Raw genomic sequence first — 17,500 nt, 5'->3', positions numbered from 1 at the left:
GTGGCTTATTGTACACAGCTCCTTAAGCAGGGTAATCATTGTACATGGCTGTGTGTTCAGAAGTGCATATAACTGCAACTTGGATACCCTGCACTATATAGTGTTGTTTATCATTTTACTAATACTTAAATGAGGTGCTTGAGTAGTCAAAACCATGCTAGTTTGAGAAGCATTTCAATTCTTTAATGTGTTGTCGTAAGAATATTGCTGACTGAATTTATTATTTTCATCAGTAAAGTTTTCTTGAATTTTTAACTTAAGCTAAAAATGTTTTATACTAAGTAAGGATTTTAAAGTTAAAATTAAGGTTTTTTTTTCAAGTGAATTAAGTGTTGAATCAGATAAAAGAATATGACAGATGGTTTTGGGTGTAAAAATTGGGGTGATTAGGTCAAAAGCCTGAAACTTTTAAAAATACATGCGTTTGTAGGAGAAAATATAGGCTGGATAATTCAAGGAAATATTCAAGATGGTTGAATAGTATGCAATGCTAATTTTAATCTGTAAAATAATTAATAAGAATATTGCAAACTTGTGACAATTTGTCTCGAAGGGAGGGGGTGTGAAAGCTGATTGTTTTTACGCGCGTGTGCACGTGTTTTTTTTAGTCGAGGTCTCGTGCGGAATAAAAGTCACGTGGTCGAAACATAGGGAATTGTCAGCCATGTTTACCAGGCCAAGAAGCAAAAAGAAATGGGCTAGTGTAGCAGACCGTTTTAAATCCTTTGCACCTTTTCGTTTAATGGGTGATAGCAAGAATTATGTTCGCTCCTTTTAAGCCATGTCAGGCAGACATTGCAGCAACACTGCTTGGGTTGATTTCAGCTCCTGTTCATCGATTGACTTAATGTTAGGACTTAAACTTATCAACTCGTGATTTTAAAGATGGAAAGTTCCTGAACATGAAGGTTTGGAAATGTTCAATGGATTGAACTCAGCTTAGAGGTGTGTGCGGGGCAAAGGGCTGATTTTATGTCTTGTCATTTACGTCGGGTAAGTAATCTTGAAAGTCTAGTACTATGAGCTCAAATGCAGGTTCTGGGATGTTGCGGGTTGAAAATTCGTAAACGAGTTTGAATGAGTCTACCGGGTATTTCAAGTAGATTGTAGCCTTATGTTGCAGTTGACTAGACCTTTAACTCGAATGAACAGGTGCTGAAAATCTACCCTGTAGCCTACAAAAACTATCTTATACGTTAGGTTCAGGTTTCAGGTTCAGGTTTCAGGTTCAGGTTTTATTATGTATTTTGGATAAAATATCACAAAACTATGCAATGCTCGCAGTTAGCAATAGCTAGTCGAGGCGAGCATTGCTTACGATAAATATTCCAGATAAAATGGTTACAAATACATAACTACACATTCACATGAAAATAAATAAATAAATAAAATAAAATAAATTAGTTTTAGAATACAGTTAGTGCAGTGGAGAACAGCTTAAAACTTGTACAGTATAACATAAATCAACATGAAAAAAGTAGCTTAAATTGAATAAATAAATTTTTAACTACCTGACATACTAAACTAAGGAGTCAAAATTTGCCAATATTATCGAACATCAATGTAATCATCATATTTTAGTGACATTTAACCTGCAACATGCAAAAAGTACATATTGACAGTGGCCTCCGCATAAGCTTATGATGTTTAAGCTTGCTTGCTCAACGTTTAAGTGATCATTAACTGAGCTTGACTCTAGAATAGCTTTCATCTTTTCTGATTTTCACTGTTTTTTCTCAGCTTTCTAATAGAGATCTAGAATATTGATTTACCACAATATTAGCAGTATGAAATGGCTTTTTTTATGCAAGCCACACCTCCAGCTACACTTTCAATGTGAAATTACAAGTTTATTTATTTGTTAAACCAAGAGATTAAATTTGACAAGCAATAAATGTTCTGAAGATGGAAAACTGTGCCTTCTGTACTTCTCTAATATCAGTTCCTTGCATGTTAATGTCTCATGAGGACAATCGGGGCAAGGATTGATTTCAGGTAGGAGGGAGGTTTGACATTTCTTCCTATGATTTTCAGGAACTTACATCCAACGTTTTATCAAAGGTTAGTGACTTAAATATCCGCAAATTCCCTGGTAGCTGGGATGAAGCATTGTAACAGAAAATCTTTTCTTAGTTGAAATGCCTAGCCTCCCCTCCTGTGGAGCCAAACATGTTTGCAGTAGATGTCTGCAGAAAGTTATGGGACCTGAAAGTCTTTAAGGAATACCTCTGCTGTTAAGGGACCCCTTCCCCTCTTCTATATAAACAGAATCCTTATGTTTTATTATTTTTGTTATAGCCTGAGAAAACAGATGACATTTAGCGACACTACCACTGGTTTCCCCACCAAATGACGTTTGAGAAAGGAGCGCACAAATTCCATACTGATGTGGCGTCACAACCCAGATTTAGGTAGTGCTTCTGATTGGTTGAACTGCATAGGAAATTTGATTCCACCAATCAGAAGCAATATCCAGTGGCAGCATCACCAAATTTCGGCTATATTCTCAGGCAATTGCTGTTGTTGGAATAATAATATAATAATAATAATAATAATTATAATAATAATAATAATAATTATTATTATTATTATAATTATATTATTATTATTTATTATTTAAAATTTTAACTTCTGACTTAAGGCGATTTAAAGCGACTTAAGGCGACTTAAGGCGACTTTAGGCGACTTAAGGCGACTTAAGGCGACTTAAGGCGACTTTAGGTCCCAGAGTAGGCCTCCTACGTCACACTTGCAGCCCTACGTCACTCAAGGTAACGACAGTACGGACCTTAAGAAGAGGAGCGCTACTGGTTTGTGACTCACTTGGCAGCTTAACAGACAAACGTAATTTCTTAGACAACGTTTTCAATAAACAACTGCAAGTTCGTTACACGCCACACGTACCGTACAGATTCAAGCGCCACAAACACTAACCTGATACCTGCCATTAGCTGGAGTGACTTGTCTATGACAAGGGTTGTGAGGTACTGTTCTTATACAGAGGAAAGAGTCCGTCACTCTTGTCCGAGGATACTTGAAATTATAACCATTAACCATTAGCGAACTCCAGCACGATTCTCCTCATTCCCGTTACCCTGAGGGCCTCGGATCTTATGTCTGCTCATGACCCGAGGCTCTGGGAAACTCTACGTAGGAGAAAATTGGCCGTACGGTTCGCATAGCCAAAATTTAGCTATTTGAACCTTATGGCGCCTCACTGCTCACTCCTCGTACTAACATGAATGAACGAATCAGAGAAGCTTTTCATTGTTCTTCACGAAAACGAATGAGAACTGGGGAAGACAATTTGTTTCAGGGTTCCCCAGAGCTCTTCTCTTCCTCAGTCATGCGCAAGAGAGGAGAAGTCTGGGGTAGAGATTGGGTTCTCCTGTTCTAGAAATGCTCAATAGGGGGAGAGAGTGCTACTTTAGTTTCTTCGTGCGTCTGTTCAGAACCAAAACGTTACTCACAGTTGAACATGCACCCTAAGGGCACGTTCGATTGACCGTATTCCGGAATAGGAATACATTGAATAGAAGTTAGAAATCCTTCGTTTTTACGGAGATTCACATTAAACTTATCAAACTCTTGCTAAAATGCTATTTTAAACATATATTACTATCCTTGTTGCTTCAAAAGCGCCAGACATACCGTTTTAAATCATCACTCCACGTATTCTTATTCCGGAATAGGGTCAATCAAACGCACCCTAAGTTAAAGATCTCAAATGGCGCACTGCGCGTTATGTCTACAAAAACCGGAACACTGTTAGTCTTTGTATGATATGAACAGATACGAACTATTACGCGCAGGAAGTTGTAATTTTCGGAGATCACAAAGAAAAGTAGGATCGCGTCTGCTACGTGAAAACGGCAAACGGCAAGCGGCAGATTGCTATTTTTTATGAAAGCATGGAAATTCTTTTATTCTAGCTTATCTCTCTCTTCAGTATGAAATGTTTCTCGACATCTGAAACTAAGTTAATTCACAGGCAATTGCACGGAATCAGCTAAAATCATAGAAGGTTCTTTAGCAAAAGCAAACTTTTCAACACAGCCTTACAGTTTGCGGTTTTAGAAGCCATGGAAGATTGCTTTATTAAAAAACTGGACGGGTTGGTATCCGGTAAAATAATTTAAAAAAAACAAAGAAACATTGACTTGGTACTTCTTTAAACGAAAAAAAGCGACAGCACATCCCGAAACTGGCTGGATGATAGTTTCGTTTACACACGTTTAACCATGGACATTCGTGAACTCTCTAGTCGATTTATAACGCCCGAATACTCGATACCGACTGTGCACGATTGGCGATATCATTTTACCGAATTATAACCAGCCAAAGGGTGTCTCGTTTGGCCGTTTGAATAATAACATGCGCTATAGCATTAGTCACTGTCAAAATGTTACCTTTCTGACACAAAAAGTCATTGAATTCGTACAAAGGATGAGCTGCAGCACCATTTTTGCAAGGTTTGAATTCACACTGGCTCTACAAAAATAAATACGGATCAAAATTCACTATGAACTATAACTTGATGCAATTAAAAATCAGTTGCTCGCAAAAGGCAGAAATATACGGGTTATAGTAATGAAAACATCATTCAAGACGACGTGCACAAAATTAGGCAATACAGTATGACAAAAAGAAAGGGAAGACTGGAACATAATATTACATTATCTTCGAGAACTTTACCCATGAAGACCAAGACAGAATTAGACATGCTGTGACAGGCCGTGATGATTGTACAGCATATAAAGCGCTTATCTTAAAATTTCTGGACTGGCGTGTGCTCAAGGGTAAGGAAATTGAGTTCGCCTGTATTTGATTTAACTATCTCCATGATCTGTCATTGTATGATAAAAAAAAGACGGGTAATGCATGTAGATGGGGGAAAGATGGCACCAAGCCGATTTTCGAGAAGCCATTTTAACTCCAAATCCCAGCTGTCATACTAACAAAATAATTTGGCCATTTTTTCTTGATTGAAATCCCAGTTCAAGTAAATTCGGCTAAAAACAGGCTTTTCCCATTTTTACTTTCAACCCCCCTCAGTAAAATGGCCATGAAAACGATTTTGCACCCTCTAACGAAGGTCCAACGCTCTCTGAAAACGTGAATTTTAGGTGGCTTCAGGATTTGTCTTATCAACCCATATTTGGCAACTTACCCCTTTAGTCTGCCTCGTAGTTCTGCGTCACCTTAATTAAGATATTCGTCATGATCGAATTTTATAACTTACCAAAATACTGAAGTGATAATAGGACGAACTTGGCTCGAATTTCTCTGGAACAGTGTACTTGTCCATGGATAGCAATTTGCAGTTACCGCTTTCTGGATAAATGGCAAAATTAAATGAGAGACAGGTGCTGCTTCGATGAAGACATTCTAAGGCGCACGCCAAGGAATCAGTTGTTGTTACCAATGTACTCGGAGCCACATTCAGAACATAGTTCGCATGTTCTAAAAAGGTTTTTCCACCTTCTCTTTTGTAAAGCGATGGGTCGCTCTGTGAATAAATAATTCTGGAAATAATTAAAATTGTAGCAATAGCAACGTAAGAGGCAAGCATCTTTTGCATGACGAGTGCTTTACTCCGAAATGGTGAGAGAAACAAACTAGGTTGAGGCCTCTTTGTGAAAACAAGATTTAGGTAATTTGTTCAAATATTTCAGTCAGTCGCCTTGACAGCCATCGGAGTGATAATTATCACACGGATTCAGGATCTTTAGTCGGCTGATAAGGATTGTTCATCTATTTGAGCGCAAGGTATTGTAAGACTGACTTAATTAGTTTTTTCATATGAGAAAAAGACAAAAGAAAGGGACGAGCAAAAAGGTGGAAAGCGAATTGAGGAACAAATATAAACGTAAACTTTCAATGAATAGCTTACACACCTGGTGACGATCCTTTGTATGTTAGTACGCTGTTGGAACGAAAACTACAAATAAAGTGTCATCAAATCGAACTGATTTATTTACTGACAAGTTTCAAGATTCCCGTGATCTAATGATTTGTTTCTGATATGCAATACCAAGAGAGAATAAAGGGAGAAGAGAGGCTATCCCCCATACATGACCTTTTCCTTAGGTAATATGTCTCAAGTTATTTTTAGATCCCCATCAGGATTGCTTTCAGGTCCCTACTAAATCTTTTGCAGTTGGTACAAGTGTCCACCAAGGCGACTTCTCAGTTGTTGAGAATCAAACAACCGTGAGTTATTTGCACTGGTATGGCCACTAACAGCTAAAAACATTTTTGGGCTTTTATCCTATTTTTACTGTAAATCCTGAAACTGGATCACTTTTGTTAAGCCACGGCAGATCTTATGCTTGCTTCTTGGCGAGATCTTGCAGACAAGCCTTCTAGACGTAAAGCCGTGATGTCTTCCAGTTCGACATTTCCTTTCTCAGCACAATCAACTATGTTCACTCTCATCTCGTACGATCCTGAAGGTGATATCAGGAGCTTCACCACGTGGTAAGTGACAGCGTGTCCCGAATAAACCTTTTCTGGTGATGCTGACAACGACAGAAAACCAGTAGTTTCACAAGATGAAATCAGTTCTATCTCTGAGAAAACCCCAACCTGGAGATCGTCGATGCGTTTCCTCAGATTCTCCAAACAGTGAGATATCTTTGTCTTCTCTCGTAAGCATCGTTAATTTCCTTGGAATTCCGCTTTGAAACAGCTGTGGGCGAAGTTTTTTTCCTGACAACAAACAGGCGTGGAGATCGATCTGCCAACTGGAAAAAAATGTTTTCCAATTTAGATTTTTATTCTGGCTCGTTTTCGATTCCCCTGTGAAAAATTAGATTTCTCGCCTTCACAGAGAACTTCCCCGCTTGTACTTAGGTTTCCCTTTGTCTTTTTCGAGTTAGATGTGACCAAGGTGTCCAGCGATTCCCTTTTCCCAGGTGAAGGCTGATTCATATCGTAAAATTCTCAGATTCATTCTCAAACTCATTTCGCATTCATCGCGACGGCGTCAGCCATGATTTGTGCATTGTTCAGTCATGTCATGCGAAGCCTCCGCGAAATATCCACGCAACTCGCGAGGTAACTTTATCCGTGTGGAATGAAACTTTCGAAAAATAACTTGAGACATATTACCTATGGAAAAGGGCATGTATGGGAGATGGCCCCTCTTCCCCCTTTATATCAATTCATATTTGTAGCGGAGCTCCTCGCGCGCGCGAGAGCGGAGCTCTTTGGTAAACTATCCATCCGAGAAATGTTTGTTGTGACGTTAGCGTTCGCCCGCCTGTACACTCTTTGAGGGGGAGGAACGGAATAAGGTGTCAGCCCGTCGGGGGAAGGGTATTTAATATTTTGTTGGCGGAAAATGTGCAACCCACCATTTTGTTGGCGGGAAATTACACAAGAAATGGTGTGGGCATTGTCGTCGCGTTCAAAACCTGTTTTCAAGTGTTTCATACCATTATAAGTGACCATCAAACGGGATAAAGAGCAGGAGAGAGCACGAGAGAGTAGTTCGCCCTTCACTCCTTCTCAGGAGCATAGGTCATCAACAGTCTCTCTCAATATAGCCTCCTGTCCTGTGCATCCCTGTCTAGCTGGTACCAACTCTTGCCCGTAGATTTGATTTCTGCCTCTAACGAACGTCTCCAGGTGTTCCCTGGACGACCTCTCGTTCGCCTCCGTTGAGGATTCCAGGTCAAAGCTGTCCTGGTGATTGTACAGGGTGGCTTCCGTAGGGTGTGACCAAGCCATTTCCATTTCCTTCTCCGGAGAGATTTCTCCACTGACGTTTACCCAGATCTCTGCTATAGTTCGATGCTACTGGCTCTATCTGACCACACCAACTGTAAAATCCTACGCAGGGACTCGTTAATGAAACCTTGGAGCTTCTTTGTTGATCTCCTTAGTCTCTGAACCATAAAGAAAAACAAGCTTAATGTTGGAATTAAAGAGCCTCAGTTTGGTTTTGTGGTGATGTTTCTTGAGCTCCAGATATTTTTCATAGCAGCAAAAGTGGTAGGTGCCTTTTGGATTCCAATTTTGATGTCCGCGTCTGTGCCTCCTAACTTGTCGATGGTACTACCGAGGTAACTGAAAGATTCCACATCCTCAAGGGGCTCCTCCTAAGGGTGACTGGATGTTCCGTTGTTGTGTTCAGCCTCAAAATCGTAGTCTTGCGTCTGTGGATGTTCAGCTCCAGCTGTGCAGAGTTGTTGTTAAGGTCTGCGAAAGGAGAGCCAAGTCATCAGCATAGCTGAGGTCATCCAATTGGGTCAACAGTGTCCACTGGATTCCGTTTCTCTTGTTTGTTGTAGTCTTTCTTGTAATCCATTCAATAGCCAGCAAGAACAGAAATGGTGATAGAAGACATCCCTGCCTGACCCCAGTGAGAACCTCAAGCCCAGCGGAGATCTTGCCCGCATGTGTGACTTTGTATGTCATGCCCTCATAGGTGTTGAGAATCAGGGTGCATGACAAATTTCTCAGGAATCACTCTTTTGGTGTTGTTTATTTGTCTGTAGCACATTGACAGAATTTGAATGGAAAGTTCTGACATATCCTCTTGGTAACACATCAACAGAACCATCATTTTGTCATCAATTTTTTTTAAAAAACATTTACTAACATCACCATGCAGAAAATACTGAGGATCTTGCTGCGCCTCTGTCCGAGCATCTAGTAACTTTCTTTCATAGACACATTTTACTGACACATTTTACTGCATCCTTTCAACCCCAAAAAAGAATGAACTGATAAAGAAAAGATGAAGAACAAACTATGCGATACAATCATTACAAAACTAATGTGCTCTCAAGTCCAAACAAAGTGTAGAAAACTACCTAACAAAACACAATATCACTGCCCCAAATCAATGATAAATTATTATTCATTTATAAGGTCAACTGGAAGGCAGTGGAGATGATATAACACAATAATAATTGCATTTGACTTTGATGGTTGGGGTATTCGGGAAACAGTGGACAACTGACAAATAAAAATAATGTTACCAGTGAAGATATACTGCGAGCTGCCTGGCAGGAATTTACATACTGGGTCTCTGTTAGACCCGAACAATTGAAACCATGAACCATCCTAATAATGCAAGAAAACTGAAGAATACTTGCAATATCAACCTGCGCGATAATTACCATTGAACATGGAAAACAAAACAATCAATCAATCATGCCTCTGAATTCCCTGAGGAACAAAGGGCCGCAACAGCTCGGTCCACCTCAGCGTCAACGTTTCTGCACCAGATCTGTTTTGGTCGGCCACCTTCCGCTTCCCTTGAAGATTGCAGTCAAGGGTAGTCGCACTGGGTCTTTCCTTTTGTTGTTTACCCTCATGACCTCCGTCTTCCCGATGTTGATTTGGAGGCCAGTCTTTTCCGCTTCTTCTGCAACACGGCATAGCTTTTCTTGCGTGTCTTGATGTCTGTGGGAGAGAGGGCTGATGTCTGCGTAGTCCAGGTCTTCCAACTGCTTCGTGAAAGTCCACTGTATTCCAGTTTTCCTGCCTGCCATGGCCTGTCGCATTATCCAGTCGACCGCCAACAGGAAGATTCTTGGCGACAACAGACATCCCTGACGAACGCCTTGTACGAAGAAGGGTTTCGTCAGCTTCCCATCATGGATGACTTGGCAGGTGGCATCTTCATACAGTCGTTGGATGATGGTGACGAACTTTGGTGGAAAACCATAGTGTTGCATCCGTCTCCAGGTGTTTATGATGAGCACATTTTAAAGACAAGACCGGAATCACGCTTTATATTAAGAAATCACGAAAAAATGACTGAGGCAAGTGCCTCGGTTTGCCTCGTACTGGCTACGGCTATGACATATTTCCAAAGAAAATGAAGCGCTCACACTTCATTACAGCCTCTTGTTTAATATCAGTGAGTTCCCTTCTTCTTGCTCACTTAGGCCGCCATATTGAATACAGCCGTGCAAACGGCACTTTCGTGACAAAGAGGGAGAGTGGGCTATCCCTTTTGTAGTCAGTGTCCGTTGACCGAGATTCTGGCATATTTCAGCAATCACACACCACGTCGCCATTCAAGCGTACAGCAGACATCATTAGTGAATTTTCTTGGCATTATTGTCTATTTCAAGTGAAGCTATGATCTTCGCAGTTATGAACGCAATTTTTACAATTGCGTAGAGAAGCCTGAAAAATTCAGGACTTCAACGAGCTTTGAACCCAGAGCGTCGCACCGGAATCGCGAGGTCACGGGTTCAAACCCCGTTGAAGTCCTGAATTTTTCAGGCTTCTCTACGCAATTGTAAAAATTGCGTTCATAACTGCGAAGATCATAGCTTCACTTGATTTCATATCCGCAGTTCATATATGATTCATTTCATATACCATTTCATCATTGTCTATTTCGTCAGGCATATTATAACCGAACTCTCGACGCCAAATAAATTTAGATTGGATTGCAGTACATTTATCTGCAAAAAATGCACTTGTAAGCAATGTTTGCGACAATCTAGGTCCTTTTGGGCCTTGTTCCAAAATGGCCGCCATTTTAGTATTCTTTTGTTTCCATGCAAATTGGCCCTTATGGCCTCGCTTTCAAACGTAAAATTGAAATGAATATTTAACCTTGGATGAGGCCATAAGGGGCAATTTGCATAGAAACAAAAGAATACTAAAATGGCGGTCATTTTGGAATAAGGTGCATGTAATTTCAGTTTTAGTTGTTGATTAAAATTGTTGGTTATTGTTTGAAAGGCTTGTTTGTTTACTGCTGTCAGCTCAGAGGTAGTGACTATATATACAATACAAAACGAGTCTCCCCTATGATAGACAACTACTTTCAAATGTCTCGTCGATGACAAAACAGGAATCGAACGCACCTTACTATGCCGGTTACTATGCTGCTTTGCGTCTGTTCAGTAATTGATCACACATGACGTCAAAATGTAGTAAGTAAGATCAGTGACACATATCGCCTCGTTTTCCACTTTTTTTGTTTTTACCACATTTAGACGTCATCTGTGATCCATTACTGAACAGACGCACGGCGGCATATGGAATCTATTTGTTGAATGTAGCCTACTTCTTACGAATTATTCGTCATTGACCAATGAGAAACGCGATGTTCCGTTGAGTAAAAAACTAGAAGTTGCCAAAAGCAAGTCAAGTGCTGCAAAGAAATAAACGAAAGTAATGTTATGACGTTGCGACAATCATGACTGATGAAGAAAGCGGAAGTTTACAAACTATTGTACTTGGAAAACAGTCTTAATCTGTAATTTCGTTCGCGAAAACAGTCAAGAAAGATCACTATCTTTTATTTTCTCATTGTTTTTATGATGTTTAAGTACATGTTATGTTAATAACAATTATTGACAAGTGCAAGGTTAATCTATAAAATGATGATATGACATTTTTATGAACAGTGAGCTCGAACCTCTCACTAGTAAGAGGCACAGTAAACAGCGAACTCGAAATCTTCAAAAATCCCTCAAAATACCCTTCTGAGGCGAAAGAACGACAGTACACCGCAGGTAAGGTAATACAAGTCATGATTTAGCATTCTCAAACTCATTAATTATTCATAAGGCTGTAAGCCAATAGGATTATTGCATTTGAAATTGCAGTGTTTGAACACTCCTAATCTGCATATTCATTAATCATGAAAAACAGTGCATTCCAGAGTGCGCAAATACCAGGAAAAACAATTGATTCCATTTCATTCGTTTGAGAAGTTATTCCAAACACTCATTCTGCGTGTTTCATTGCGATGACAAACAACTCGAAAACAATAAAACACTCGGGCCCGGAGGCCCTCGTGTTTCAATAGTTTTCTCGTTGTTTGAAATCGCAATGAAACACTTGAATTCGTGTTTGAAATATAACTTGATCCATGCACATATTTATCGATGAAGCCAACGATGAATCCAATACATTTATTACAAAATTACAAACAGATTGTGCAGGATTCCTGTGATGGCACTGCTATCTTTACGAAATGTGTTGATATCTTTAAACGAGAGCAATATTTTTTCTCTCTATCACTGGAACTTAATACTCAATTATTGGAACTTGTATTTGTATCAGTGCTTCAATATGCATTTCGGACAATTTCGTTTGATTTGTTTGCCTCAGTGGGCGATTGATTTGATTCATCAGCTTCCGGGCCAACAACCTCGATCAGGTAGATACATTTATGACGGCAGTGTCTCCGCATGTGGTATCTAGTTTGTTGTTCAATGAGCTGTCAAATACATGGCGTCTCCTTTTATATCTCATTCAATAGATCGTTTTCAATGTCACGCAATAAAAAAAATAAATCAAAAACTATCCAGTGCAAAACGCTAAGAAATTGTTATCTTATAGAAGATAAAGAAATAAGACACTTGTCCAAGTTTTAGGCCTCTGCGTTTCCCCAAACTTCAGATATTCGTCGAAATGTTTCGCAGAAATTTACAGAGCCCAGTATGAAAACGCCATATTGGTGTACCTCAGTGGTACACCAATATGGCGGCCGGAAAATAGTGTAAACATCTGGAACTGACTTTGGCTATCTAGGCGACTGATTATCACTACTGAAAAAACAAGCATTTACATAAGCACTTTTCCTAATGCTCTAACTTCTAAAAGGGCTCAAAATCATGAGATAAGTATATATTTTTCAACAAACTTGATCGTAGCTTGGTGTCACGCACCTACATAATCCGGAAATTCAAAATGCTCTGGTTTCCAAACGAAGCACGCTATTGAGCTGTGAAATTGTCAATAGATATAGATATGCCGCCTCTTATGCCTGATGCGGATAAAAACTTTGGTGGATCTTTAGCTTTCGATTTTGGAAGGTGATGACGTCACGTGAAAACGATCTATAGGTAGTTGTTGTCCACCGTGACACAGGGGGGCTGGACAATCTGCGAGCCATGCAAATTTCGCACTTAGTCTACGCACCCATTTCAAATAGCGCTGATAAACTGTTATTAAGTCTAAGCACCCATTTTAAAACGATTAGCTTTCAATAACTGTGTGATTCGCATGTTGAATCGCCATTTTAGCTCGCATGACTCGTAGTAATGGCTCGCATGCCTAGCATGACTGGCAGTCATGGCGCGCACGAGTCGCATGCCTCGTTGGCTCGCACATTGTCCAAACTCTGACACAGGAGCACAACGTCCTTTCCCGCAGAAAAGCTGAAAGACTCAAAGCACATTGTCTTTCCCCTTGAAACATCGCTAAAGAGATCGGCACCTTGATGAATTCATACTTTCACCAACGAAATAATCAGAAATTGCCGTTTGACATACAAAGCAACACTTATCGAGCAATTCCTCGTACAAATTAACTTTGATCTGTTCTACACGATCATGCATAATCCCTCGGCTGGCTAAAGCAATTCGTGTTCAGTGAAAATCCTGAGCAGATTGAGATGAATATGCGAGACTGGACTGTATCGGTGACGAAAATTGTTAATAATTTCCGGTCGGCATCAAAAGTATTTGTTAAAGTCAAGTAGACTACTGAACATTTTCGCGTTGTTTTATCAGTTGTGCAGTCGTCTACATACCTACTTGACTTTCATAAATATTTTCAAATCAATTTTGAAAATAACACGAAAATGTATTTGGTGTAAAAATTTTTGTATTTAGTAAAAAATACATTTTCGCGTTGTTTTATCGGTCGTGCAGTAGTCTACTTGACTTTCATAAATATTTTTTAATCAATTTTGACGATCAAATTGAAGAATTAAATATAACATCTGAGACATGGTCAGATATTATCTGTCTCAAGCCGATTCACGTGTGAAATTTTTTTAGAAAAAAAGAAAGTATTACGATACAAAGTTTTCAGATTTGGATTACGGATTCATGCAATCTCGTCCCCAGTGTCTGCTTTTCTTTTGGAACCCTGTCCAAAACAAAAGCGGACTCTGGGGATAAGATTTGGATTCACGACATTCAGGATAGGAGCTTTTGTAAACCGGATTTATGTCGGTTTTTAATTAATGACCCGAGGAAATCCGGGAGTTAAAACGCTCCGGTCACGAATCCGAAATCGTTTGCTCTTGGGTAAACTTTGTGTTTTAATAAAAGCCGAGGATAAATCACTCCCTTTAATTACTCTTATTATCATTCTCAAAAGGAATATGGGTAAGTATTTCACGTTTAGTTTTTTATCCTCTCCAAAAATTTTCGGATGGTATCATTTCTTAAACTGCCGAGTTATTTTTAATAGTGATGGATGGATGTTTTGGCTGAGCTAGCTGTTTACTTGCAACCGTATTGCTCAGCAGGACAGAATATTTACGTGGTATCTAACACTTTTGCTTTTTTCTTGCATGCAGTCAATAAATAACATCCACATCCACGCGTGACACGAATGAACTTCACCTCGAAGTTTATTCACACGTCATCGAAATCGCGAAAAAGAATACCGGAAGGACTGCAGAATACTCGATGACGTCGACCACTTAACATCTTTCAAATCACAATCGGTATATTCAGTGGAAAGAAGGACGACTTCAGAAACTTAGAGGTGCTATATTGCTTCGAAGTATTTCATGAATGATGTAACGCAAACGCACAGCCGACAATCATTTTCCATCCGGTGTACAAGTCAGCAGTTCTAAATCATTGACGTTGCGTAAAACGGGAGCTTTAAAGGAAATTCGAGTCAAACAGAGGTAAGAAAACCACTTTTCTTTAAGCTCCACGAATTTTGAGGCCGTAGGCTCGCGGCGATCGAAACAAAGGACGTTATGGATACCACTTGTTTTGGTGTTTCTTGTGGCTTTTGCTCTAATAAAAATTGTAGGGGAAAATCGCTATTTATTTTGGGCAAATTAGCAATGCCAAGGGCTGTAACTGCTGAATACCCTACCAACTTTCATTCGTACTGTTATTTTTATGCAAATAAGTGGAAGGGTATTCAGCGGTTAAAACTGCTTAAAAGTTGCAAAGTTACGTTTGTTATGTCTCCTCTAAAGGTTGGATTAGAGAGACTACCTTGTGGGGTAGCTAATTCTTACGTATATCAAGCAGACCACATGAAATAAGTTGACTTGTAAGTGCTGTTGCGATTTTTGATCAAAAGAGCCGTGAATTGAACGATCGGCTTAAGTAAAGGTCGACACGGAATCGTCTATAAGCACTAATGGGGCAGCTAAATATAATGACAAGCAATCGCATTTTACCGTATAAATCACAAGCGACACACAACGAAACGACGCGGAAAGTGCTTTTGGTGCAATACAAGCACGTCACGCGAACTACACTCAGTGCCACCGAGCAAGGTGCGGAAGATTGAGACAATCAATTCACTGGAAGGAATGGAACCTAATCCCCTAAAGATAAACAAATAAAAGTATGATGTCGTCTCCTTCACATCAGCTGGCGCGTGAAGGAAGCATACATACTACATGATTACGTAACATCACAGCACACGTAGAAAGGGTGTTCGTGCTTCCTCAGTTTTGCATGCGTTAACACTCTAACAGAAAAGTTAACATCTTTATCAAACCATTTTTCAGTCCTACGTCTCTTGTATATTAGGTTGGTTCATACTAAGCTTAGTAAGTATACCTCAAGCATACTTGAGGCGTACTTCAGATGTGAACAAGTCTAATTTCAGCGTAAGTAGGCAACTTTGTAGCCTTGGAAACGCGTGATCTTCAAAGCCGCCGAAGTACACTTTCAAGTTACGTTTCAACCAGGCTTGCTAGTTTGCTTACGCTTTATCAAAACAAGATCAGGAAATTGAAGCATCAATCAAGCTGTGATGAAATATCCCGTTTGCGTAAGCCTTACTTCCCCTTCCTCTGTGATGAGAAAGTGGTAAAATTGCTGAAATAGCAAAGCTCTCTGCCGTTGCAGTAAAAAATCATGAGAAACAAAAGGTAAGCAATTCGACTTGAAGTTTTTGAGGTTGCATGGTGTACCTTGAGGTTGTTTTGTGCATAGAGTAGTTAAAATCCTGATCACGTCATATGCATGCGTGTGAAATTTTACCTCGTATCTCGATTGACAACCCCAATTGCTTCAAGCATAATTTGAATTCTAATGTGGACGCTTATCACGGTAAGTAGGCGTTCATGCTCTTCGCTAGTATGAACCCACCTAGTGTCCTGGTACCTGAAGAAGATAGTGGCGAAAAAACTCACCTCAGTGACGAGTTTTCTCTAAAACTGAACCCACTTTTAGCTCAACGAAAAATAATTATCCTTTGTGTAAATTCATTTACTGACACGCCTAGATTAGCTGAAGCTATTTGCGGGTCAGACCTGTAGCTCATATCAACGGTTGTTGTGATTAAAGATTGTTCATTTTGTCACTGATTCTTTAAAAAAATAAACATGTTCTTGAGAACAACTTTTATGTTGACTCGTTTCCAATGAAACTCTTCTTAGGGTCAAGTGTTAAACAACAACAGTGTAATTCATTTTCCTCTGGCCCGAAAACATCATATAAAGCCCGACGTAGTCAATCGAATGAAACCAAACCAAAAACCAATCGAACCCAACCGAACCCAATCGTTCCATTGGAGTTCGATTGGTTCGGCAATCGAACATAATATCGAACTGGAACTTTTTTGTGAGCCAATCGAACTCAATCGACGCGATTGGTTCGATTTTGTTCGGTAGAAAAACAATATGGTATACAAAATTGATAAGCATTAACTCTTAGTAGAATTGGAAAGTATTCACTCTTTTAACTGAGTTTTAACTAGAGGAGCAAGTGTGAGAGATATTAACACATTTCAATGAACTAAAGCTGGCCGCGGTCATCGTCAGTTACCCTCAGAGCAGGACCCCTATCTCCTCTTTTCTGCTTGACAACAAATTTATCCCCGACACGGACGGCGAAAGAGCACTCGTGGTAGGGTTAGTTTCACCTCTGCCTTGTCCGACATCTTGCCTGTTGTACACGTGTTTGAAATAGAAGCCAATAAATAACTTATTTGACCCCAACGCTTTGTTTCAGACCAGATGAAACTGGTTCGTGTTTGTTGGGGTGTTCGATTTCGATTATGTTCGATTGTTGAACTGTTCGATTACCGAAAGTTCGATTGCGTTCGATTGGCAAAATTTTTTTGTGAGTTCGATTAAGTTAATTTCCGGAATGATTCCGTTCCATTCGTTCCCTTACCCGGTTTAATTTTACATACTGTTGCGTAAAAGACATAGGTCGTGTTTTCATGACAGCCGTTGTCTCCCTTAATAAGATTAAATGAGGAGAGAGCACGTGCTAGTACAATAATCGATTACCGAACCAAATCGAACGATTGGGTTCGATTGGGTTCGATTACTGAACGTTCGATTGACTACGTCGGGTATTACGGCTGTTCACTGTCGAAACCAGAGTCGAAGAGGAAAAAGCAAAGTATCATTTGGTAATTCTGGATCGCTGTATAGTAGCGAAAAAACTTCCCTCTGTGACGAGTTTCCCCTTAAACTCAACCCACTTTTAACTCAATTAAAAATTGTTGTCCTTTGTGTAAATACTTTTACACTGCTTTTACTGACTCGTCTGGATAAGCTGAAGCTACT

The 17,500-nt window shown here is 39.7% G+C and overlaps 2 protein-coding genes across 7 annotated transcripts in view; one reads left to right on the top strand and one right to left on the bottom strand.

The window, feature by feature from the left end:
* Positions 1 to 16,949, bottom strand: part of LOC138019079 (uncharacterized) — a 26,792-nt gene extending 9,843 nt beyond the window's left edge. Inside the window, exons 1-3 of one of the 5 annotated variants that reach the window (XM_068865740.1) lie at positions 16,115 to 16,949; positions 5,243 to 5,509; positions 4,410 to 4,491 (exon numbers count right to left, since the gene is read on the bottom strand). In XM_068865740.1, the coding sequence (XP_068721841.1) occupies positions 4,410 to 4,491; positions 5,243 to 5,308 (148 nt within the window). In that variant the 5' untranslated portion in view covers positions 5,309 to 5,509; positions 16,115 to 16,949. Of the gene's footprint in view, positions 1 to 4,409; positions 4,492 to 4,675; positions 4,704 to 5,242; positions 5,669 to 11,044; positions 11,055 to 16,114 lie in introns of those variants that run through there. The other 4 variants (XM_068865741.1, XM_068865742.1, XM_068865739.1 and 1 more) reach the window with 4 other exon arrangements.
* The window catches only part of LOC138019078 (allene oxide synthase-lipoxygenase protein-like), a 24,581-nt gene continuing 19,126 nt past the window's right edge, over positions 12,046 to 17,500 (top strand). Inside the window, exons 1-2 of one of the 2 annotated variants that reach the window (XM_068865737.1) lie at positions 12,046 to 12,145; positions 14,300 to 14,638. The gene's annotated coding sequence lies outside the window, so the exon portion shown is untranslated. Of the gene's footprint in view, positions 12,146 to 14,299; positions 14,639 to 15,718; positions 15,851 to 17,500 lie in introns of those variants that run through there. The other variant, XM_068865738.1, reaches the window with a different exon arrangement.

Source organism: Montipora capricornis, chromosome 10, assembly GCF_036669925.1.
Source record: "Montipora capricornis isolate CH-2021 chromosome 10, ASM3666992v2, whole genome shotgun sequence".
In the NCBI taxonomy this organism is placed as follows: domain Eukaryota; kingdom Metazoa; phylum Cnidaria; class Anthozoa; order Scleractinia; family Acroporidae; genus Montipora; species Montipora capricornis.
The sequence above is the reverse complement of the archived record's forward strand: the minus strand, read 5'-3'. Positions and strand labels throughout refer to the sequence as shown.